General features: G+C 40.4%; 1 protein-coding gene across 1 annotated transcript in view; it reads left to right on the forward strand.

Moving 5' to 3' along the window:
* Positions 1-16075, forward strand: part of LOC135199086 (uncharacterized) — a 28851-nt gene extending 12776 nt beyond the window's left edge. Inside the window, exons 2-5 of the mRNA XM_064227003.1 lie at positions 6681-6939; positions 8807-8927; positions 15403-15555; positions 15716-16075. Coding sequence (XP_064083073.1) covers positions 6681-6939; positions 8807-8927; positions 15403-15555; positions 15716-16075 — 893 coding nt within the window. The remainder of the gene's footprint in view (positions 1-6680; positions 6940-8806; positions 8928-15402; positions 15556-15715) is intronic.
* Positions 16076-24934: the final 8859 nt, after the last annotated feature.

Raw genomic sequence — 24934 nt, forward strand, 5'->3', positions numbered from 1 at the left:
GATCAAACTAGGAAGTGCTTTGCCAGGGTTTATTGCTGTATGAGAAAGCCTAGCTAGTTAGGAGTGTTTACTAATAGTTTACGGCAAAAGAAGTGTACAATTCTTTTGTCTGTGATATGTTAGGGAATCCATTTTTAACTTAGTTTTCATTCCAAGTGTTGGTAACCGCTACCTCTCAGCTAATTCAGCTTAGCGCACTTTCGCGCCTGCGCGGTCTCAACCAGCCTTCGTTTTCGCTCACAGCGGCAGCCATGATTTTATCCCTTTCAGAATTATCTAAACCATTTAAGCAAAGTAACGTAAGTCTCAAAGTTTTAACGTAAATAATATCGATCTCGGTACTAGTATCTATCGTCCTGCCAGAGAAATTAACGTAATTCGCCTTGAATAAGAAAGTAGAATCTTGTGTTGTAAATTGTCTTCGCATTTACAGAGAATCAGCTGATTCGCCATCAATGCTAGCACACCGTAGTGCTAACCCGCTCTTCTCACCTCACGTGTTTCACCTCGCATCGCTCACTCGCACGCTGAGCGAAAATTTCATTTCACTTAACGTAACCTCATTTACAATTGTTTGCTAACATCGTTTTCAAATCCTTACCGTAATTTTTCACTTGTCCTTACGTAAAGTTAACGTAAATCTTAAAAGTAGAGTCACTTGCAAGAATTGTTAACGTAAAACGCGTCTTTGTAAATTTCATATTGAAACGCAAATCATTTCATAAGCGCAAGCCGCTAACATTAACGTAAAAATCGTTCACCACGAGCGCGTTATCATTTTCATAAAACGTTATCAAAAGCAATTCTTTCATTCCACGTTAACGTAAGTAAATCATTTAACGCAAGTTGCGTCATATTAAACTAACATTAGTAGTTCAATTCAAATATAAGGGAGTTCATTCATATATCATTTTTCACCCTCTCCGAGAGAGAGAGAGAGAGAGAGAGAGAGAGAGAGAGAGAGAGAGAGAGAGAGAACACAGTATTCACGAAGCCAAGAGTACTACATCTTACCATTAATTATAGCATGCAGAATTAACATTTAGTCTCTTGTGTCTTTCATTTACACAGAGTGATACGTACGCGCATGTGTCCATTGCAGTTTGCAAGCATTTATTTATTTCATTTATCGAGTACTTCAGCGAGTGACTGAGCATTTCTAAAATTATCCTTACCTGTCGTTGCCCGAGTGGTCTTGTTCATTTTTTATCACAAAAGACTTGCGTATACCGCAAGCACAATTCGCACAGTGTGCCACGCAAATTCATTACTTCCAGACAGGGAAGTCGTTACCAGTTTAGGACTGGCCACCACCAGTGCACGTCAGGTCTTACCATTTCACAGTGCCACTAATTCTTGACACTGTCCATCGACTGGCTGCTGAAGTACTCCCACCTTTTACTTTCTCTCCTCCACCATTACACTCTGCCATGAGCAGTGCCATTTCACTTCAGTATATTTAAGTATACTGCATGTAGTGTCCGGGACACACCAGCACGATACCAGTGCTCCAAGGAACGCCTCCATAAATGCCATTGCACCTGTACAGGCCGTACAGGTAGCCATTAAACCTGCGTGTCCGTCCTTACGGAACGCCCAAGTAACTAGTGTGTCCATGTACAAGGGTCAGTGATCCTTCGGAACACTCAACAAAGGGAACGCCTCCCGAAGCGCCGCAATACCAGCCCTAAGTGCTGACAAACCTGCGTGTCCGTTCTTATGGAACGCCCAGTTCATTAATGTCCGTGTACAAGTCGGTGTGATCCTTCGGACCGGCCCAATCAAGGGAACGCCTCCCGAAGTGCCATCGCACCTGTACAGACGTACAGGTAGCCCTATACCTGCGTGTCCGTCCCTACGGAACGTCCAATTCATTAGAGTATCCACCATTTTGGATCACTCCACCAAGGAACGCCTCCGAAAGTGCCGTGCACCTGTATTGGACCTACAGGTAGCCCATTCCAGCGTCTCCCAACTTAGGAACGCCCTTAAGTGTGACGTACGCCGTACACTCCATTTGATTTTTTCACCTCTTTAGAAGGTGCCAATCCAGAAGTGCCACCAACTTACGGGACACTTCCCAAGTGCCACAGAGCACCCAGTCTTCTAAGACTTTTTCTCTACCACGTCGCAGAACCCCTTTCCAAGTGAGTGCCACTTTCCACAGTAGGCACTCCTATTCCATTCCGTACCCTTCCTGGCCATTATTTTCATTTTCATCAGAGCCTCTACTGCAGCCTAAGGGAAATGTCTTCCCCTGCTTCCCGCGACTTCTTTGCCGTAGAGCTCGAGAGGCTCCGAGTCCTCATAACTCTTGGGCAAGGAGGCTGGTTACACTGGACCAGCACTAGACCAGTGGATAAAGGCGCAGCAGGCTGCCGCGCGCCTGCAAGAAAAGAAGAAAGGGAAAACCAGAGAAAAGCCGGAGAAGCAGAGAGAAAAGAAAGAGAAGCAGAAAGGAAGGCAAGGGAAGAGGAGCGAAAGCATGAGCTCGCTCTCAAGGAGAAGGAACTCGACATCAAGCGGGAGAAGGCCCGTAAGGAGAGTATCCTAGCTCAAGCCACTCTGCCAGCTTCCAGCCCTGCACCCACTGTCTCTCTTAGTCCCGCCGTCTCTGGTCAGCCTGACATCCTTTCGATTTGCGAGCCTGGTCCTGATCCAGTGCCCGAGATAGAAATTTCTTCCGCACCATCTCAGCCTCTTACCCTTTTACCGCCTACCTCCTCCCTTTTGGAAGAGGTAAGCCCACCAGTTAACCCCAGACTTGTTTCCGAGGGTGATTCAACAGAGGTTTCCTTAACCTCCCCACATCAAATCACTGCCAGAGAGGACTCTTCACCTGTGCCCGAGCACACTGCCAGCTTTGGTGACTCCGCAGATTCGCAACCTGTGGGGCCATCTCGGCCTTATCATCCAGTGCCACGGAATAGAGGTTCTGGAACAAGTTTCTGCCAAGACTGTGGCCGCAAGGGTCACATGTCTGCCAACTACGGAGGGTGCACGAACCACAATATTCCTGCCGTCGTAATGGCCATTACTAATCCTTCTTCTCTAGGACCCCCAGCTAAGGGCCCTATAACCGTCGCACCCCTCCAAAGTCATTATCAGCCAAGCCACGTCAGAGCCTACGACGACTCTGGCGCTCAAGTCTCCCTGATACGGGAAGACAGAATTCCCCGAGGGGCTAACGTTGATAGACGTCGATTGATCACCATTGAAGGTATCAATCACATTAAACTGATCCTTCCGACCGTCCAATTGAGGGTCACCAGACCTCACTTCTCCAAAGAATGTACTTTTGCAGTTGCAAGCTACATCCCAGGAGGTTACGACCTCCTCCTAGGGCAAGACATGAAGTCTCCCTCACAATTCAAAAGCCTAGGGGTCCTAACCCCATGTCAATCACTCCAAAGCAAGGAGTCACCGAAATTCTACTTCTTCTAGGAAGTACATCCACCAACAGTCTCCCCGTTACCAAGGAGGGAGATTGACCATTCACAGTTCCGTGCAAGACCTGTAACGTAATAGGGCACTCCACAAATTGGCCTAGGTGCCCTAGCAAGTTATGTGCAGCGGACACTGTCCAAGTCCCACAAGGCTTAGCCTCCCAAAAGAGACAGGACCCTCTGTCTCCCATAACCAAGGGCACGCTGAGAGGTATTGCACCTCCGGTACCCACCACAGGTCCAGTCGACCTCAACTCTCTGCCAGTACCACTTGGCAGCACTGAGCAGTGCCAAGCTCCGTCCAGCCTGGACGTAGAGCCACCACCGAACTTGACCTCTGCGCCTGGCCCCGAGCTAGCGCTGGCACCTAACCTTATCAAGGATCCTCCTACAGGAGATCCTCCAACAGGCTTGGAGCTTACCACAGCCCATGGCCAATCACTAGTTCCTTCTTCTCATTCCTCCTTACCTCTGTCGCCCGAGGATGAACCTCCGGCAGACCTTACCTTTGTACCTCCTCTGGAAAACCAGGAACTGCCCAACCAGGAGTCAGCCTGGAGTTTTCCCCTCACGACGGTTGTCGCAGCAGCCGGAGTGAGGGTCCTCCCCTGCAGTAGGTTCCACCTCTACAACGGTTGCTGCAGAGACCGAAGTAGGGTGTTCTCCTGAAATCCTTCAGGCTACCGCTGCCTCAGCTCCTGCCGGCGTTTCTGGCCTTACCCCAGAGTCGTTGCCTCCGTCTACTCCTAGGACTGGTATAGCCAGGTCCTGGAGGAATAAGAAGAAGAAGAAGGGACGTAACTAACAAACTAACCAAAGAGCCACATGCTCTCCTTGACACCTGTGCCCGAGGGTTACTAGTGTCGCATTCAATTGCAGAGTAATCCTGGCACCTACCCAGAGAAAGGTAGCCAGCCTGATCTCTGCCAGTAAACTAACCCTCTAACCCTAGAAATTGTGATACTAACCCTCACTTAAATATAATTACCTCATTGCATTTCCCTCCTGGTCAATTAATCACTCATCATCCCCATGCATCATTACCTCTCATTATGTATTTTAACAATTCCGGCGACACATTACTGCTGTGCGTACCACACTCTGGAATGATTGCATCTTCATTTAACTGTATTGAGTAGGTTAGGCTAATGATTTAGTACCAGGGCATTAGGTTAGTAGCAAGTAGAATTTTCAAGTAACCTTATCTAGGGGTAGAGTAGACTGTCGTCACAAGACAACCCGTAGTTATTACTTAGGCTAGACTACATTACTCCATTAAGTTAGTACACTTAGCATCTTTGCCTATAAGTTAGGTAGGCCACTGTAGTTAGCTGTATCGCTGCTCAAAAAAACTTCAAGTTGGAGTAGGAGAACTGGGTAGTCGAGACGATCAATTTATTTAAGCCAAGACCTTCACGCCCGAAAGGGAGTGAATGCCTTCTTAACAGGGGGAGCTGTGACGTTTATAGATCGTTCGTCTACCCCGCAATTAATTAATTAATTCGATTTGGAAAACGGCAGCCATTTTCTTTTAGAAATATCAGCTGATTTTTAGGAAACGCGGGAACCAAAACCCGCCAGCCAGAGATAGGGGATTCCCCAGTTGGGGGAAAAGTGTCTTTTATCAGCTGTAGGGACGTATCTCAAAAGGGAAGGGTGTAGACAGATTGGTACTTCTTAGACCTATACCTTAAGCTCTCTTTCCTGTGACCCCTCTGCTGGCTGTATGCTTGTTTTCCAGGATTTGCCTTGATCGTGGGGGGTTAAGCTGACCTCCAACCCCCAAGCAACCCACCTGAATTCTGTCTCAGTCGGCTGCGAGACGTGATCTCGGACAGAGGTCAAATTACCTGCCTTCCTGTTAGGCCTACCCAGGGTGTGAGTGGCGCGCCGATGACCCAGGCCTCAGACAAAGGGGGCCATGCTTTTCTACAAAGAGCCACTGAACACGACATCCAGGTACGTCTTGTGAAACAACATATTGCCAGTCTCTTATCACCTATTATAATTTTGATCCTCATTCTCCCAATTCAATTTCCAGCAACAAAAGGAATTCATCCTTTTGTTCCCTCTCACTGCCTCATGGCCGCATGCTTCCCCTTGTGTGATCGTCCCAGACCAATGGAGTCATTGCATACTTCAGTGAAACCTTAAAAGTTCCTTCTCCCCAGTATTAGAGAATTAATTAAATCAAAGCAAGAAGTCATTTTTTCTTTTATCTCGTTTAATCTGGGATTCTTTTCCAGATTACCATGAGTCACGTGCCGTCTCTGCCCGCAAGTGTGCATTACCCCAAGTGAATGAAAATCAGCTTGAATTGAATGAGATTATAAGCCCCAACGTGGGGGCCAATATCATTTACCTTTTCTCCAGGCCAGCACGGGCCTTTTTGTAAATAAATAGCTGTTAAGTAACGAGCTGAGTTTTCTGGCGACCTTCCATCTAAAGAAATTAATAATAACTATCAGTTTACGGTAAGTAAAGCATTCCCTCTTGAAATCCCTCAATTATTTCCGTTACGTATCTAGCCTCTCTCAAGGCCGCTATATACGTAAAAAAAATATATATCTATATAATATAGGTATAGGTATATATATTGGTATTATATATATATATATATATATATATATATATATATATTTAAATATATATATATACCTACCTAATATTATATAATATACCATATATATATATATATATAATATATATATATATATAATATATATCTATATATATATATATATATATATCTATATATATATATATATATATATATATCAATATATTATATATATATATATATATATATATATATATATTAATCTATATATATGTGTGTGTGTGTGTGTGTGTGTGTGTGTGTGTGTGTGTGTGTATGTGTGTGTCTGTATGTGTGTTTGTATAATGTATGTATCTGTGTATGCCTGAGTAAAGGACGTTACAGTATCGATTTTTAATGGAGTTCTTAAATTTTTGGTACTGTTCTCTGTCAACCACTTGGTTCACAGATCATCTAATAAGTTAAATTTTTTTGCTAATAGTAGACTGAACTGTCATATAATGTAATGTACAGAATGCTATTTTTAAATCAAATTTTTCATTTCTAAGAATTTTTTTAAAATTTGAATATCAATAACTTGCACATTACCATAAAGGTCTACCAAAAATACTTGAAAAACGTTCTACAGGTTATATCAAAATGGCTAAAAATTTATTCATCCTTCTCTTCAACAGCAAACATCTTTATGATAATTTCAATTTACAAATCTGAGAAGCTATGCAAGAATGGCTGTACCAAACTCATTATGAGTTTCTTATCTTCCTCCGCCTTTGCCTGTCTTTGCGGCTCTGTTTCTACAACAGCAATGTTAGTTGAAAATTCCAGAGACGAACATTCAAAATATCCCGATGAAGTGTGGATTGTCCTTTTTGCCCTCAATAGGGGAGCCGTAGCTGCGCACTTATCAACATCTTCAACCATGGCTTTAATAAGGTAAGAATAGAACTAATACAGACAAGGTAAACTGAATTCTCTGTAAAAAGATAAATTCACGGCTAAATTGCTACTATTCTGAATTACTGACGAAATAAAATAAATCCATTCTAGTACCGTTTCATGATGTTAGTCCCGTATTTCTTTCAAGGTTTTCCTGTCTTAACATAATTTCCAATCACCTAATGCCTGAGCCATTTCAAAGTATTCTGATCCATCGTTTCCCCGTTGTTAATACTTTCACCAATTCTCTACTCATCAATTTATACCCTTTCTATTCTTCTTACATCACGCTATTGCACGCAACCCCGTCTTAATGACTACAAAATTTTTCCCCATTCAACATCCACTACACACTTCCATAAGGCGGGATTGACTAAGATTCAACAATGCCTTAATATATTTAAGCCTATACCGTCCATAGACTTTCCAACTATTTTCTTCCGGCCTTTTGTAAACGCTGCGTTAACTTCAATTCTTCAACATCTTTTTGGTATCACATATTGGGGAGGGGACCATTCAGCGCCGCCGACTCAGCGCCGCCAAATCAGCACCGCCATTTCAGCGCCATACCAGGCTAAAAAATTACTTTCAAAAGTAGTGAAACAAGTGTAAGTGTTTAGGTAATAATCACACTTGAAAATGATTTTCAAGAGGACAGTATGGTATTAAAACATAAAGAAAGAAGCAAGTTTGTTTATTCTTTGAATAAAGATAATTTATATATAAAAAGTACACATTCTGATTCTAAGAGAATTCATTTAACTGCAAAATCTTCAAGAAAACAGTTAAAAATCGTATAAAATACAAATCCAGAAAAACTTGATTTAATATATTGTGCGCAATACTTTGCAAATATTCTACGTTTAAAATTCTTTCGTCTGCCTTTCTATATTTTAGCAATCCCTCATTATAATGACATTTATTGCATTTAATCCAGCTCAGCAGCATCTATCCATCCATGATTCGTGATAAATAGCTGTCCATCTTTCTTATTAACAATAGAATTCATGTCAATCATGTTTTAAAATTTTGTCTCGTCTAAAAACTTTCAAATATTCGCAGCACATTCTTCTTGATTTTATTTTCATCCCCAGTTAGTAAACATCGTTTGCAAACATTAGTTTTTTATTTGTCATTTATAACCAGTTTTCTAATATCGCAGCTTTTCATTTATATCTGTTGTTGTTACTTTCACTTCTCACAGAGACATAAAACACCCTTGTCTTTGCCAACTTTCGTGCAGAACAAATGATATCTACATAGTCCATCTAATCTTTCAGTGCTTGGCTAAATTCAGTGTTTTTCCACCCTTCTGTCATATGACTTATTTCCTGTTCTAAGATTATTTCATACCCTTTTCCTAGTGTAAAACCTAATGTTATGCCCTAAAAACCCTTAGTTACTCAAATGACTATCATTAAATAAAGGAATATAATTTCATTCATTACTTTGGATATTTTCAATTATACGAACATTCCTTCATTCACATGTGAATTTTAGTTTCTTAAGAACAGCTGGAATAAAATTCTTGTTGAGGATGGTTTTTCTAATCACATTTATTAAATCTTGATATGCCTCTTCAGATGATATAATTCGTATAGGTTTTAAGTTGTAATGATTATTAAAACAGCAGTGAAAACATTTCGTAAAACACTTTAATTAATTGCACTTAATGTAAAACTGTTTATATAAAAGGAATCATGAAGTGTTTAATATTGTGACCAAAACAAATAAAATAGAAAATTAATGAAATATAATTTTCTCTGAATATATCACAACATCGTGACCTGCTTCTCTCATTTCTTTAAATGGGCAGCACCTGTCTCTCCTTAACTAGAGTTCCCTAACATTCTTTCCTTTGTAGGATGATATCAGTGGTGTGGCCTGTAAACTACAGAAGTCTGAACTGTTCTAGTGCCATCTACTGTTTTATTGTTGCCCCGTGGGTTTACTCTACAGTAATGTTTGTTCTTCCTTTATTCCAGGTAAAATACAATATGTTTTTTGTACTGGTTATTTTGAGAGTTATTATTATTATTATTATTATTATTATTATTATTATTATTATTATTATTATTATTATTATTATTATTATTATTATTATTATTATTATTATTATTATTCTGTTGAATAAAATGGCAGAATTCAGCGAATTAATCTTATATATTATCTTTTCTATTTTTCTTATTACTCGCTTTTCTGGCTGAGCGATACTTCTTAATAATTGACCAATATTCATATTGGGAATAATGCTGAAAGTAGTATTTTATTTAGAACAGGATTTATTAGTCCAAAACTGGTATTATCAGAATATTGGTGTATGGATATGCGTTCCTCAGGTCCAGGTCTAGCAGGAGTTGTCGTCGGTATTGGTATCATTCCATAAGCGAGGTCAATGTCAGGCCGGGGTCGTCTCTGGTATTCAACTGGTTTTAATGTTGGTATAGCTCTGGCTTATCGTGACGTTTCAACCTTCTTGTAGGTCATCTTCATGGCTGGTCAGCAGTAGAAGTGAAGAGATAGTGTTTGCATGCCAGTATTTATAGCGGCTCGAATCCAAGAGCTGATTTCTCATTGGTCGAACCAGTGTGGGGTGAAGTCGGGGACCACGCGTTGATGGATGCAGGGATTCTGCCGTGTGAGTGCTCGAGCAGTGTATCTGGAGATGAATGTCTGGAGTCCTGCCTGGTGCTCCTGAATATTTGGCATTGTTGGGTGGTCGTTCGCTGCTGATCTTTGGGCGGCGGTAGGGAGGAGAAACGTTTCTTGGGTAATGTTCAAGTTAGGTTACTTCTTTCCTATATGGAGGGTTTCCAGGATTCGCAAATGTCGGGGATCAGCAGTTTGGTCAATAGTTTCGATATTAGGTATAATATCGCTCCTTTTTATTCTTGCATTATGGGCAGTCCTGGCGTGATTATAAATGACCCCTTCTTGGACGTGGCAGGAGATTCTCTTTGAGAATCGCATGGTGGTCATGCCGATGTATTTCCCGAGGCATCCTCAGACAGGGCACAGTTGAAGGTAGAACACGCTCGTCTTCTTCAAGGGATAATGCGGGGGCCGCTGGGTTGTTCCTAATTACCAGGCTGCTTGTCTTCTTCGTTTTACAATATATCATTAAATTAAGGTTCTTTTCCTGATTGGTGGAGGTATTGTTTCTCTCGATGATGTTCTTGAAGGCTTGGTTGTCCTCCTTATACCTCAGGTGGAAATGCCCTTTGTAAAAAAGCTTGATACCAAGACCACCGCCTCTCCTTTGTCGACGTCCTTGTCTAGAAGCAAGACACCCGATTCCACACGAACGTGTACACGAAGCTGACGAACCTGGGTATGTGCATAAACGGAGAGAGCAAGTGCCCTGAAAGGTATAAGCGCTCCACCATCAGTGCCTTCGTCAGGAGGGCCATCTCACACTGCTCTTCCTGGTGCAACACAGCGAACTAAAACGCACGGCCTAGGTCCTCGTCGACAACGGACACGCTAATCGCACCGTCGATGTTGTGATAGCGAAGAATGTCAATGAGTGGTACCTCCAGAAACCCCACCCCAACATCCCAGAGCCCATCAAGCTTTTTAAAAAAGGGCACTTCCACCGGAGGTATAAGGACGAGCAAGCCCTCAAGAACATCTTCGAGGGAAACGTTACCCTCACCAGTCAGGACAAGAACATTAATTTAATGATATATTATAAAACGAAGAGGACAAGCAGCCTGGTGATGAGGAACAATCCAGCGCCCCCCCCCCTCCCCCCCCCCCTCCCCCCCTGCAGGATCCCTTGAAGAAGACGAGCGTGTTCTACCTTTAACTGTGCCCCGTCCGAGGATGCCCCGGCTAATGCATCGGCATGACCACCATGCGATTCTCCAAGCCGAAGAAGGAACTATTTATAATCACGCCTGGACTGCCCATAATGCAAGAATAAAAGTAGCGATATTATACCTAATATCGAAATTATTCACCAAACTGCCGATCCCCGACATTTGCGAATCCTGGAAACCCTTCATATAGGAAAGGAGAAACATAACTTGCACATTACCCAAGAAACGTTTCTCCTCCCTACCACCGCCCAAAGATCAGCAGCGAATGACCACCCAACAATTCCAAATATTCAGGAGCACCAGGAGGACATTCATTCCCAGATACACTACCAGAGCGCTTGTATGGCTGAATCCCTGCAACCATCAATGCGAGATCCCCAACTTCGCCCTAGACCAGCTCGACCAATGAGAACTCAACTCTAGTATTCGAGCCGCTATAGATACTGGCATGCAAACACCACCATTAATCTTAAGTATGTGATAATTAAGAAATGCATATGCATTACACAAGAGAAGTAACTTGTGACAAGATAAGTGATTAGGATTAAGATAATTGCACAAGTAAAGTAGACTCTCACTGCAATAATTAACAAATAATTAACATTAGCAATAATGCAACTCTTGATCATCGGGAAGAGAGCCCGATTACATTAACAATTACTGACACAATGCACCTAAAAAACAATGTACAGCACGTGGTCTTATCCCCCTTCTCGACCCCCCCTGCAGGGAGGGAGGGAGGGAGGGAGGATGATCCAATTAGAGCCTAAAATCATGAAAATAAGTTCACCAGGCAGAAGCAAAACACAGTAAAACAATATAAATACAATAAATGAATAATGATGCTACAGAAGTCGAATCACAATACAATGATACAACAATCACTATATTAATAACAGAAGACAAATTGGTCTGTCCAATTCTTTTATCCTTCCTCCGCATACATTCATTTAGCCCCACTTTACATCCTTCAAAACCTAGACTTCCTTCCGGGGGACCCCTCTGGGGGTTAATTCGGTTGCAACCGATCCCTCACCCTATCCTATCCCCCCCATAGCGTTATCGTTATCATCTCTTCACTTCTACTGCTGACCAGCCATGAAGATGACGTACGACCCAAAAAATGTTCTCTCAAGCTCTGATATCTAAACAACCCACAAAATCAGTAAAAATCTCCAATGTTTAACAGCAAAAACCCCTTTACTGCTCATACAACTAATTACAAAAAGACTTAATGTCAAACTCCCATTTACGTAAACAGCAACCCTCGACAAATTACATCTCCCGTCCAAAAAGAAATGCTATTTAAAACTCAATCCCCCAATTATATCTCTCGTAGGAAAAGAAAGAAAAATAATAAAAAAAAGGATAATCACAAGTAGGTTTCCCCAATCACAAAACACATAATATATGTATGATATACATAACCCCCCCGCGTTTTTGCAAGAAATGCTCCATGTAAAGTTATGGAATTTGCCAGAAAGCAAACTCTTACCCATGCGCTTTCGTGAAATGCTATTGTCAACATTTCCAGACATTGCCAAAATTCTGATCAGTCGTCATCAGAGGAAAAGAAGTCAGCACACGGTTCATCACATCGCTTGCCAGCAGAAAAATCCACCTGCAGACGTATGCTCAAACAGCAGCATAAAAATTGTCCAGTCAGACAAACAAGTTTGGAAAACTCATGATTCTCAAAAAAAACGTCTGTACCGGCACGAAGTAAGCGCATTTCACAAAATTAACTCCAGGATATGACTAATGTGTTCAAAAATTTGTCTCAAAGACTTATTCTCTCAACATGACTTTGCCCCATTATATGCCTCCAAAATAACACACTTGTGAACATAAAAAATGCACACATCTCCATAGGACTCGTAATGCAGTAATGCTACTCGCCTCTAAATAGTCACGAAACCAAAGAGAAAGAACCACAGAAATCTCCTCTTGGCTCAAAAAAAACTCCATAACCACAAAAAAAAGGTCACCCGCCAAGATTAATTCCAACTCCATATATTTCACCATATTAATAATAACACCACTCCGGTTATAAAAATATTTCCTCCCTTTGGTTAATAACCAACCCCCTTATATTTCTCTCTTATTTCTCCAATAGCCATATGTTAATAAAAAAACAATACCACTCCCGGAATAAAGAATAATCACCTCCATTTCGGCAAATACAAAATATTACCTCTATTTACCCAATAACTCCATGTGGAATAAAACAAGGCTCCAAAAAATATATCTCCCAAAAAAATGTGCACTCAAGGTATCTAGCTCACACACTCACAAATATTGCCCCATAATCTCCAAATATGTGTCTCCATTTGCAACAAAGATGGCTGCAATATAATGGAACTAAACATAGCTCTCATCACATTGGCAAATATCAAAAATGGCCAAAAATATATCTTAAATATATTATATCTCAAATTATAACTCCAAAATAATATATACCTCCAAATATAACTCCAATTCTCCAGAGAATAACTCAACGTTATAGTCAAACACTATAAAATTCTCTCCATTTAGCATGACTGCTAATAAAGGGCAAAAACTCGGCGAATAAAAAGTGTCTAGAAAATTCTAGAAAAAATCACCAATGTGCCACAATTCATTATAACAGAATTCCAAATTCAAAATGTCTTAGCCAAGACTTCTCCATGTGCACTACGACATAGGCCACTAGAAAACTAATCAAGTTTCCTATCTCTCACAAAGTTGTCACAAATACAACTAATGTATTGTGCAAGAAAACTCACAATTTCTGAAATACAAATATCCAGAGAAAAAATGTAGTGCCATTACGTATGCATTCAAAACAGTGCAAGAAATTCTCCCATGTGTTTCTCTACAGCATCAAATAGCTGAAACTCAAACACGTTCCCGAACAATGACTCTAAGTCACGAACTGAGATATTAAAAAAATATTCACACCAGCTGGAGAGAAAAAACAAATTCAAATTCACCCTTGGTAAAAAAAACTTGTGTCACCGATGGCTAACTTCCAAAAAGGGAGAAAAGAAAAAATCAACGGCACTGTTCACTATCTCCCGTAACTCCATTAGAAATCCTTCCCTCATCCCCCATCCCACGGACGGATATTTCTCTACCCCTTTTCACTTAGCAACCGAGATCTAACAATTTAACAATTTTCCACAATCCCACAAAGGCTTTGTCGTTCGAAAACTATCGCTAAGCCATATCCCATAACCCCTTTATTTTCTAACTGGTCACCCATATCTCTACATTGGCGTTCCTAGGCATAAAAAAAACTCTTTTATACCACTTTTTTCACCACTAGCCACCAAATTCTGTAATGGGGAGATTCCCGCATTACATTAGGTAAGCGTGTAGCACGAACGGAAGGCAAACCAACACACAGTATTACACACAGCCTCTCTCTCTCTCTCTCTCTCTCTCTCTAAGCAATCTCTCTCTCTCTAGCACCGACACCTCTTTCTCTCCATCCTAACAGGTAATGAAAATGAGAGAGTCGCATCATAACATTAACATTTATTAACAATGAATAAATAATTAACCAATCAAGTAATCAAGCCTTACAGACTAACTCAAAAACCCCGAACAGTAAAATGTCTGATAGTAATGGTATAGTCACCATTAGTCACCCAAAAAAGTCTACACCCCTCTGGGAACTCTTTGTCCCCCTCCATTGCCAGTTCTGCCAGAACCGTCTGTTTCAAAGACACAGAACACATCCCAGTAAGTACACACACAAGATTAACAATCATAGGTTAAAGATTGGATATCATCATAAAAAATGTCAAATAGATAATAAACCGCTCTTTGGCTAAAGTAATCTTAACACTCACCCAAGCAACCGGACACTTAAGCACACTTAATAAAAAACTCCCGGCGAGCGCCACGGCATCTTGCCTTTCTCTCAAAGACGCCTCTATCAAAATCCCCCATAGACTCGGGTATTCAACATTATTAACAGAAAGAGGCGCACACGCACATACGAACACACAGTTCGTTAACGCCTCGCAATTCTAGCTGCATCCAGTTTCACAAAGGCACTTTGAGAAGAGTTAATAAACTCAGTACATTGACTTGTCCAACTAAGCATTTTTATCTCACGTCACCCATAGAATACTCATTCATCAGCTTTCTCAGGTCGTTGCTTCTCACTATTCTCCACATTCCATAGGCAATATATTATTAATCAAAAACCCTAGGCCTACACATATGTAAATCTATGAATCCCTCTTGCATCCCATCACTTGACTCGCAGATATAAAATTTGATCAACTTTGAATACATTCTTCTTGATAAAGCTTTTAAGGAAGGTTTGGTATTTCTGCCTCATTAGTTCTTTATTTTCACTGTCTCTAGATTGGCTGGTCCTAGAAGGGAGTGTAGCAGCTATATGATCAAGTTTCAATTCCTTTTATCCCAGGAAATTTTGTCTGACGTTTGGTTAAAATGAATTATTTTGCTCTAGAGAGAGTACGAGAAAGTTATGCTTAACAAACCCACTAAGATAACTGGAGCTGTCGGCTATTGCATTATTTTCCACATATTCTTGCCTGTTTATTATTGTTTTTATACAGGATCTGACCATAATTTGAATTAATAAAGATTTAAGTCAACTGAGCTCATTCGTATCTTTTAGGTTATTGGAGTGCCAGATCCTTCGACATATCGCTATAAAATAGCAGAAGGGGAGACAAATTTGCAAAAGTCCTGGAGAATAACCTATATCCTGGCTTATATCCTGATTCCATTCACTTTGATATACGCTTCGTATATGATAGTCTTCTGCAAGGTGAAACAAAAAGCTCTTTTTACTTGCTATGTGTCCGCAGGATTTGTCTTTGAAACTTAATATGGTAGAAATACTAACTTAAATAAATTGGCTTACCATATTTTGTCTTCTGTTTCAGCGCATGGGCAATAATACTGATCTGTTTTCATTCTTCGTTTAGGTTCATGGACTGAAACGAGGAAATGGAAGTGATGGTAGCCAAGACCACGGGCTTAATAACAGACCTCCTATTTCCCAGTGGCAGGAAGTAGTGGCGAGGGCTGCTCTTGCAAATATCATAGTGCAGACAGTCACTTATTTTCCCATGATCATAGGTAGCACTCTATCACTAGGTACATTATTCTCTAGGATCTGCCGGACAATCTTCATCTTGCAGTATATATTTAACCCAGTGAGTTTCGTCATGTTTTCTGAAGATTATCGTTGTGCCTGTAAGAAGGTGTTGAAGTGTTTTTTCCCACAAGATAGCGCCCAATCAGATTTACTGACAGAGATGCAGAAAATGCCCACAAAAGTGTAACAAAACGCCTTTTTACGCGATGTCTGATGTTCATCTAAAATTCGGCATCTCACATTGTTCAGAAGCAGAATGCTGTCGATCACACACATAAACAGAAAAAGAAATATTCGGATAGCATTCAAACAATGTTTATAGTCTCACAATGGGACTTGAATTTATTCGTAGCTCAATCGTCCAAAGTTTGCTTGCGTAAGATAGAGTGAAATTCTGTTGCTCGTTGTAATAGAGGTAACCTGAATGGGCTTGTTCTTAGATTCCATTGTAGTATAAAATTTGTTCAGTAGTTATCAAGGGACTTTTCAAGTCTATCTTATTGTCTGAATATCTGATCCATAAACTGTAGTGTTCTGTGTTGGGTATAATAAAAGAATTTATCCCAGGTCTAATTTATACAGTATTGCATATTTATTGTATCTTTCTGTATGCATGATCCATCATGAGTTTTATGTAATCCATGCCATTTTTATTAATTACTCACTCTCTTTTCAACACACCTAACTACCGCCCCCAGCCTCTCTCTCTCTCTCTCTCTCTCTCTCTCTCTCTCTCTCTCTCTCTCTCTCTCTCTCTCTCCTAACTTCTGGATGGGTTTTATCCTAACTAATATTTGCAGTGTGTTCAGAATATCTGCTTACGTTTCGAAAATATTTGTTATGTAATATTCCTGCGACTGAATTTCAATTTCATGTATAAGCATGTGATATCTATGTAACAGATATGAAGTATTCAATAAACAGTTTGATGGTACTTAACTCTCAAATGAAAATATTTTTTTTTTATTTGTAACTGGCTTGTTTTGTACCATAATTCGTTCTGATCTTATGATACTCAAGCAGTGTTGCATATTATATTAATGATCATTCCTTTCGTCTTCGTGATCATGTTATTACTTAAAATTGATTTAAGTAAGTATTTAACTTCCAAGATCTAGTGACCTTAAATGACTCGTCAGGCGATATAGGCTTGACGCTCAAGACTTTGCAGTCACCATCACAATTTGAATAACTCTGGACAAGTTGAATTCATTCAAAATCAAAACGTAACACAAACAAAATTGTACTTACCAATGTGAGCATGTAGACAACAGATACCAAAGTAAAGTAATGCCAAAATATAATTATTTTTAGTTCTAGTCAGTCGTAACCTGTCTGCTAATTAACTGAATCATTTTAGAATTGTTCCAGTAATTGCTAATTACTTCTAAACTTACCACAAGTTCTAAAATCCTGGGCCAAGGTCTCCACTGTCATAGTTGTAAGCTGGGGTATTAGTTTCATACAAAATCCAGAATTTTAGAATTCTCAAAATTATTTACTTGGGCATAATCTAAGCAAAAATGTCTGACTAGTTGGCTTGCTAGCTATTAACAGAAAGAGATGAGGAGTACACTCACCTTTTAGAACGACTAAATCAGTTAACAAAACTGCGGATTAAATACGGGAGAAATATGATGCTCTATGACACTAGTGATGTTATTAGAGTTCTTCACAATCCCAAAGCAAAGTACCACTACTAAACGAGCAAATAACGTTCCTACTAAATGACAAATGGGCATAAGTAATTGAGGATTATAAACTTAAAATTAGCACTAAAATCAAAACGCTAAGTAGTGGTGTACTGTAAGCGAGCTACATGTTGCTGTCATTCAGGAACATAAATCCTAAATATGGCACTGGTGTAAGTTGAGTTATTTGGCACTGTTGATCTACAGGAGCAGGCACACAACAGGGCAGCCTACACAGATCAGGAATAGTTTCTTGAATGAAACTCTAGTAATAGCAAAGTAATTCAGTAAACCGTAAGATAAAACAGAACACTTCGAGATCGCAAGAATTAATGCTTACATTGAGCCTTGAGTAGGAGTAGCAATCTTAATATGCATTAGTATATCACATTATAATGTCACAAGTCTCATAAGGAGACAAGCAACTAGGGATGGTTCATGCATGACACACTAGTAAAAGCAAAATAAAGTAATTTGGTGACTGGTAAGATAAAACACAACACTACGAAATTGCATGAATTAATGTTAATATTGTGCCTTAAGTATGAGTAGCAATCTTAATATACGTTAGGATAATATTACATGAAAATTTCATAAGTCTCATAGGGAGACAGGAATCTAAGGATGGAATTGAGGGATGGTATCAAGGGTTGGAATCATTGAAATCAAGGAATGGAATCTAGGAATGGGAATCAAATAAGAAAAACACATCTAAGAAATAAAATGTGGTAGGAACTGGTGTAGTGCCGACAGATCAAATGTATACTTTCAGTTACCTTATTTAGCAGCGCATGGGTGTAGTTCCGTACCATGTCATAGAAAATTAAGTCTTCATCATTTAGACTCTCTGGCAGAGCATCAAAGTAGTTTTTAGTTTAGACTTCCTGACAAAGTCTCAAGTGGTTCTTCAGTTCTTCTTCTGTTGATCACTAGCCACTTCAGCACAAGACGATGGTAAAGGGGAAGCATATGGTAGGTGCATGATACAAAGTCACTTCCGTCTCAGGGGCAACGACTGAGCCTAAGCAATAGAGTAGCGTCAGGTCGTCGGCAGAGTGAAACGCATGGGGCTTGATGAGAAATCTTGTTCACAACCAGATGCACGCACTGTTCGCATGGTGGTGTGCACATTAATAGCAACTGTAGGGAACTCGTCAGTTCCTCTATATACCCCGCTGGGTAACCGGGCTTCTGCTGATCAAAGTTAGTTGGTATTGTTATCCTTCCAAACAGGTCCGAGTCCGTTAATGGCAATTCGACTTGGTTCCTTCGTGTCCGCTGCTAATGGTTTCCCAGCCAGAAAGGGTGCAAAAATATAGAAGACAATGCGAGTCCAGGTGGTCGAGAGAGAGCAGACGATATGAAGGTGAGGCTAGGGACAAAGACAGGACTGCAGGTTCTAATAACAATGGTAAGGTTCGAGTAAGGTAGAAGGATTGGGGAGAAATCTTAATGCAAGCCCATGAGGCGCGTGAACTTTGAGCATCTTTGGTTATCCTGGCTGCAATGGTTGATAAACATTTAAGTCTAGACACATCCATTACCACTTATATTTATTTGTTCCCTAAATGATTATGCTTTCGCAGTTACGTTAATCCAAAGCTCATCATTTGGCTCTTCCATATATTTCAAAACTGCATCTAACAGTAAGGCCACATTATGAACCTGATTTCTGTATAAATCCTCTTTCCCTACTGAAATATGTTCCCTCTCACTAACCACATCAGCAGCGTGAACCTCAACCTCACTGTAACCGTGAACCTCAACCTCACTGTAACCCAAGCGGCGAATATCTTTTAGCACGTGTACTTCTCACACCCTGGCCATTCTCAGAAAATATACCTTTCACTTTGCTAATCTTATCGACCTGACCTTGCATAGATGAAAATAACTTATTAAGTTCATTTACTTCTAATCGAAGATCGCTTATTGCATCATTATGTTCTTTACTCCTCCGTTCACATACATTAACCACTGGAGCTGCTAGGCTATTTGAATTTAAACAATTCTGAGGTATCTTCGGTGAAGAATTTATTGCTTTGGTTACTCCAACAAATGGTTTTCTCTTGCATAACCATGAATTTGCTTTATGCTCTTCTCCACAGTTGCAACACTGGAATAATTTTCTGCAGACATTCCTTTGAGTCATGGACGGGGCTTACTGCAGAACCTACACCTAAAATAATTTTGGCACTTGTATGCTAAATGGGCCCATTTACTACATTTGTAGCACATGGTAAGAGGCTCATTAAATAGCGATACCCTTCTATACCTATCAGATGTTAACGTAATTTTTCAGTTTTTAGTCAACCTTGTGATTTTGTTAACATTTAATATTAAGACATTTAGTATTTAAGTATTTATTTTTAAGGAAATTTGTATTGTATATATTACAAAAGTTAAGTTTTAGTGTGGTGATTTTGCGCCTCCTCCCCGCTCGTTAAAATTTTTGAATTACCAATTTAACACTCTTATCTTTTTGTTTACGTTTGGGTACGTGACTGGAGCCCTCGGTGAAGGAGGTGAGAAGAGACAAAGCGAGTGTTTGGGCAGACAGTTCGGGCTATCTACAGAGGCTGTCCTTTTTTTTGCTCTGCAGCTGCCGCTCTTAATATATTTTATCGACGCTTTTGGGAGTACTTTGAGCCGCCCTTCGCAGGTACACATCTGGCCACCTGCGGTGTTGTGTACGCTGTACTTTGAGTGCTGTCCTTTGCAGGTACGCTTCTGGCCACCTGCGGTGTTGCGTCCTGCTTGTATTGCAGGTGATTTGTGCCACCTGCGGACTTATCTCACTGCCACCTCAGTGGAAGAGTTTTCCTGAGGTGTTAGAAGCATTTGCTTTTCCAGGACGCCTTGGTTATTGCAGCTATGGGGGCCTTGATGCCCGTTAGAAGTCAAGTAGGGAGACAGATCCCAGGTAAGCGTTCCTTTTGTATGGTCGTGCAGGACCTCTCGACTCCTCCTTCCTGGTGCTTCTGTACTCCCCTGTTAGCAGAGTTCTGAAATTGTTTGGATCACGGCCTACTGTAAGGCAAGACCTTTATTATTAGTTCTGGATCACGGACACCCCTTCTGAGTGTGAGGAGATATTTTTTTTATTATTATTATTATTTGTATATATATATAGATATATCTTATAATGAACTGTTGAGACAGTTGGAATTTGCTGCCCCTTTTGTTTGTTTGGTTATAATTATTCTTATGGTGTTAACAGCCTCGTGGCTTTTATATTTGTTTATATTATAAGTTTAGATTATCAACATAGGTAGGAGATTAAGTGTTTTCTCCCTGTTACTCTTCGCCTTCTTTCCCATCTTATTTAGTTATAGGTAATGGTTATTTTATTCATTTTGATCTGGCCAGTTATATTGCATATTTTGTTGTATTTGCATTCATGTGTTTCTATCTATCTCTGTTTTGGGCTTAGTTTTTAGTAGTTAGGAATCCCAAGGGATTATTTAAGGACTAGAATTTGTCCTTGGCAGTCACAAGGTTGACTTTGATTATTTTTGTTTGTTAATAAATATTGTTGAGTTTTTCTGAGTGTTTTCGTCTCCATTGACCATCTTTTACTGGATACTCTGTAACAACACTGAGTGTACATCCTTTAGTGCAGACAAACCTGCATCACGGCCCAACAAGGGTCGTAACAATTGGCGACCGTGACAGGATTGATGTACTCAGGGGTATCTGGTATTTTGGTCTGTGGAGCGACACTTGGGTGATCTCTTCAATATTTATTTTGTAGTATTGCCTTTCTCCCTGAGTTATTAATTTTTGGCCAAGATGGAAGAGTTTAACTTTGACCCAGCTGAATTTTTGGGGTCTGCTGACTGCCTAAAGTACTTGCCTGTTTTAAATAGGAAACATTTAGTTGCTTGTGCACAGTGGTTGGGTGTTCCGCTGAAGTCGGCGGGCACTAAGAGAGATATATTGGAGGCTGTGAAGGGTAAGATTGCCCAGGATTTAGCTGAGGCCAAACATTTGGTGAGTGAAAGTGAAGTAGATAGTGATGGTGAAGATAGTATTAATGATGATTTGGAAGAGGATAGGTTGAGCGTGAGAGCTGGTTTGACTTTGTTTGAGGATCCTCCTCGTACAGGTATTATTTATGAAGGTCCCTCGAATATACCTAAGGCTAATGTGTCAAATAATCCATTTTTGCCCCCCCTTAATTCTTTGCCAGTCGAACCCCTGGCTTCTGTTCATACTTCGGGTGAATCTAAGGAGGAGGTAGAATATAAATTAATTTGTAAACGAATTGAATTAAAGAAAATATAGAATTTGAGGAGAACGAGCGGGTGAGGCGTCACGAGTTAGAGATGGTGAAGTTGAATATAGAGATGGCTAGGTTACAGGGAGCCAATTTGGTCAGTTCCCCTAAAGGTATGTTTCAGGAACGGTTTAATTTAGGTGCAGCGTTAAAGTTGGTGCCAGTCTTTGATGAAAACAATGTCCCTGAATTTTTCAAAGCCTTTGAGCGTGTTGCCGCCCGGTTGTCTTGGCCCTCCGAAATGTGGACTGTTTTAATACAATGTAGGCTGGTGGGCAAGGCTATCCGGGTGTACAATGCCTTGGAGGAGGGAATTGCCAGGGACTATCATAAGGTCAAAGCGCTGGTATTAAAATCCTATGATCTGGTTCCCGAGGCCTATCGCCTCAAATTTAGGAATTATAATAAACATCCTTCACAGTCTTATGTAGAATTCGCTCGGGTCAAGGAGGAACAATTTGACGACTGGCTGAAAAGCCGACAAGTGGTGTCTTTTGCAGCGTTGCGGGAATTGTTGCTCCTTGAAGAGTTCAAAAAGGCATGTAGCAAAGAGTTGAGGGTCCATCTTGAGGAGGTCAAAACTATGAAGTTGAGTAGTGCCGCTCAGTTGGCAGATGAATATGTGTTGACCCATCGCTCTGGCAATGGTAACTTTGGGTACAGGGTTTTAAATGATCCCTCTTCCCGTGCCCACAGTAGTGGAAGGAGGGGCGGGGAGAAACCACCTTCGTTGACTCCTAATATTCCCAAGATTAATAATGCTAATTCTTTTTCAGATGGTAGGAATGTTGGTAGAGTCTCAGGAGGGTCTCCTCCCCCTCGTGTCTTTGTTAACAGAGGTACATCTAATTCCGGTAATAATCAAAGGTACAATAATAATAATGGTAACAGAGGTACTGGACGTAGAGTAACCTGTTTTTGGTGTGACAAGCCAGGTCATTTCCAGAACCAGTGCAATACCCGTAGACGATATCTTGAGAGAAACGGCCAAAATCCAGTTTCATTAATTTCTGACAGGTCCAGTTCTTGTGATAATCAAATGGAAAAATCTGTAGTTAGTAGTAAGGTAGATAATAGTAGTAGTGACACTTCTAATAAAAAACAGTTGTGACTCAATTTTGACAAATATGTATGGCCAGGTAAAATTGTTCTTGGATCTAAGATTATCAAAGTAAAGTTCTTGCGGGACACTGGTTCAGCTCGGTCTCTTGTGTTGAGGGATACCTTAAAAGGTTGTAAAGAGTATTCAGGGAATTATGTTGTTCTGGGAGGGTTCCCGAACACTGTTGTTTCTGCTCCGTTGGTGGATGTCAGGTTGTCTTTTCCTGGATGTGATAAGGGTTACCGAGTTGGCCGTTGTTGATAGTCTCCCATTCCTGGGATTGACGGTATTTTGGGCAATGATATGGTCAATAGTGAGGGTCAGGAATTATTTCCCATATTGTCCATTAATGCATGTCCCATAGCTATAACAACCCGTGCCGCAGCAAGAGCTGCTGATCTACTTGATGTAGATGATGATTTAATGCTTAGTAGTTTAGAAGTAGATGTAGAAAGGCCCGGGTCAGTAGATAGTGTTAGTAATAGTATTATTATTAATGATTTGAAACCTGATTGGGACAGATTGGCTTTTATTGAAGCCCAGAAAAAAGAATTTGACTTTGAATTGGGAGACATTAATGATTTGACTAAACCTCGGTTTGGTATAACCAAGGGTCTACTTTACAGGTTTAGTCGTCCTTCGACAGATGATCTGGCAAGACTTCTCAGATTGCACAAATTGTGGTTCCGTCCCAGTTCCGTGAATCGGTAATGAATCTTGCTCACAACAATTTTCTTTCAGGCCATTTGGGGTATGGAAAACTTTCCAAAAATTAGCAAGGTATTTTTGGTGGCCTGGGATGAAATCTTCTGTGAAGCATTATGTGAAGGAATGTGAGGTATGTCAGGTTATGGGAAAACCAAATCAAATAATTCCCAAAGCTCCTTTACATCCTATCCCTGCCATTGGTTGAACCATTCTCGGAATTGGTGATAGATGTCGTTGGTCTTTCTTTACCTAAAACCAAGTCTGGTTATGTTTATTTATTAACTATTATGGATAGAGCCCTCTAGATTTCCCGAAGCATTCCCTATGAGACGTATTACATCTAAAATGTTTTTGAAAAATTTAATGGATTTCTTTGTTCCAGGTATGGTTATCCATCGTGTTTTATTCAGGACAGATTGTGGTACAAATTTCACGAGTAAGGTATTTAGAGGTAAATGTGCTGAACTGGCCATTCAGCACATTACCAGCGTACCTTATCACCCGGAGAGTCAAGGTGTGGTGGAGAGATTTCACCAGACCCTTAAATCCATTTTGAAAAAACATTGTTACGAACAAGGTAGTGAGTGGGATAAAGCACTTCCCTTTGCCCTCTTTGCTCTTAGGAATCATCCAAATTCTTCCACTGGTGTAGCTCCCTTCGAATTGGTATTCGGTCATAAAGTTCGTGGTCCTCTAGAAATTTTTAGCGAAGTGCTACAGTCCGGTCGAAGGGGAGAGGTTAAAGTTGGAGAATTTGTAGAGGATTTGAAAAAGAGGTTGTTCAGTGCTTGGAATTTTGCACGGGAAAATCTGAGTATTCGCAAACAAGCTGTGATGAAGGATAATTTTGACAGAAAAGCTAAAGCTCGTTCTTTTGAACCTGGAGAATTGGTTTTGGTTTTGAGTATGGACCCAGACAATTTTCTTGAACCAAGGTATAAGGGTCCCTGGAAGGTATTGAGGAAGTTGTCCGAGGTCAATTATGAAATTGAAGCTCCAGGCTCAAGTAGAAAGTGTAGAATTTATCATATAAACAGACTGAAGCCATATCATTGTAAAAGTGTTGATCCTTTAGCAATTGTGTATGAACCGATATCGGTAGTAGTAGATGTTCCTCCTGAAGAATCTGATGACTTATTGTATCAAGTTCCTTCCGATGCTTTGTTTGAAAATTTGCAAAATTTAGGAATCTTGCAGGAAGGTTTGGAACATTTGGATGTTAATCAAAGAAAAGATGTACTTACTTTAATTTATTCCTTTACAGATTTA

This window comes from Macrobrachium nipponense, chromosome 25, assembly GCF_015104395.2.
Source record: "Macrobrachium nipponense isolate FS-2020 chromosome 25, ASM1510439v2, whole genome shotgun sequence".
Lineage (NCBI taxonomy): Eukaryota > Metazoa > Arthropoda > Malacostraca > Decapoda > Palaemonidae > Macrobrachium > Macrobrachium nipponense.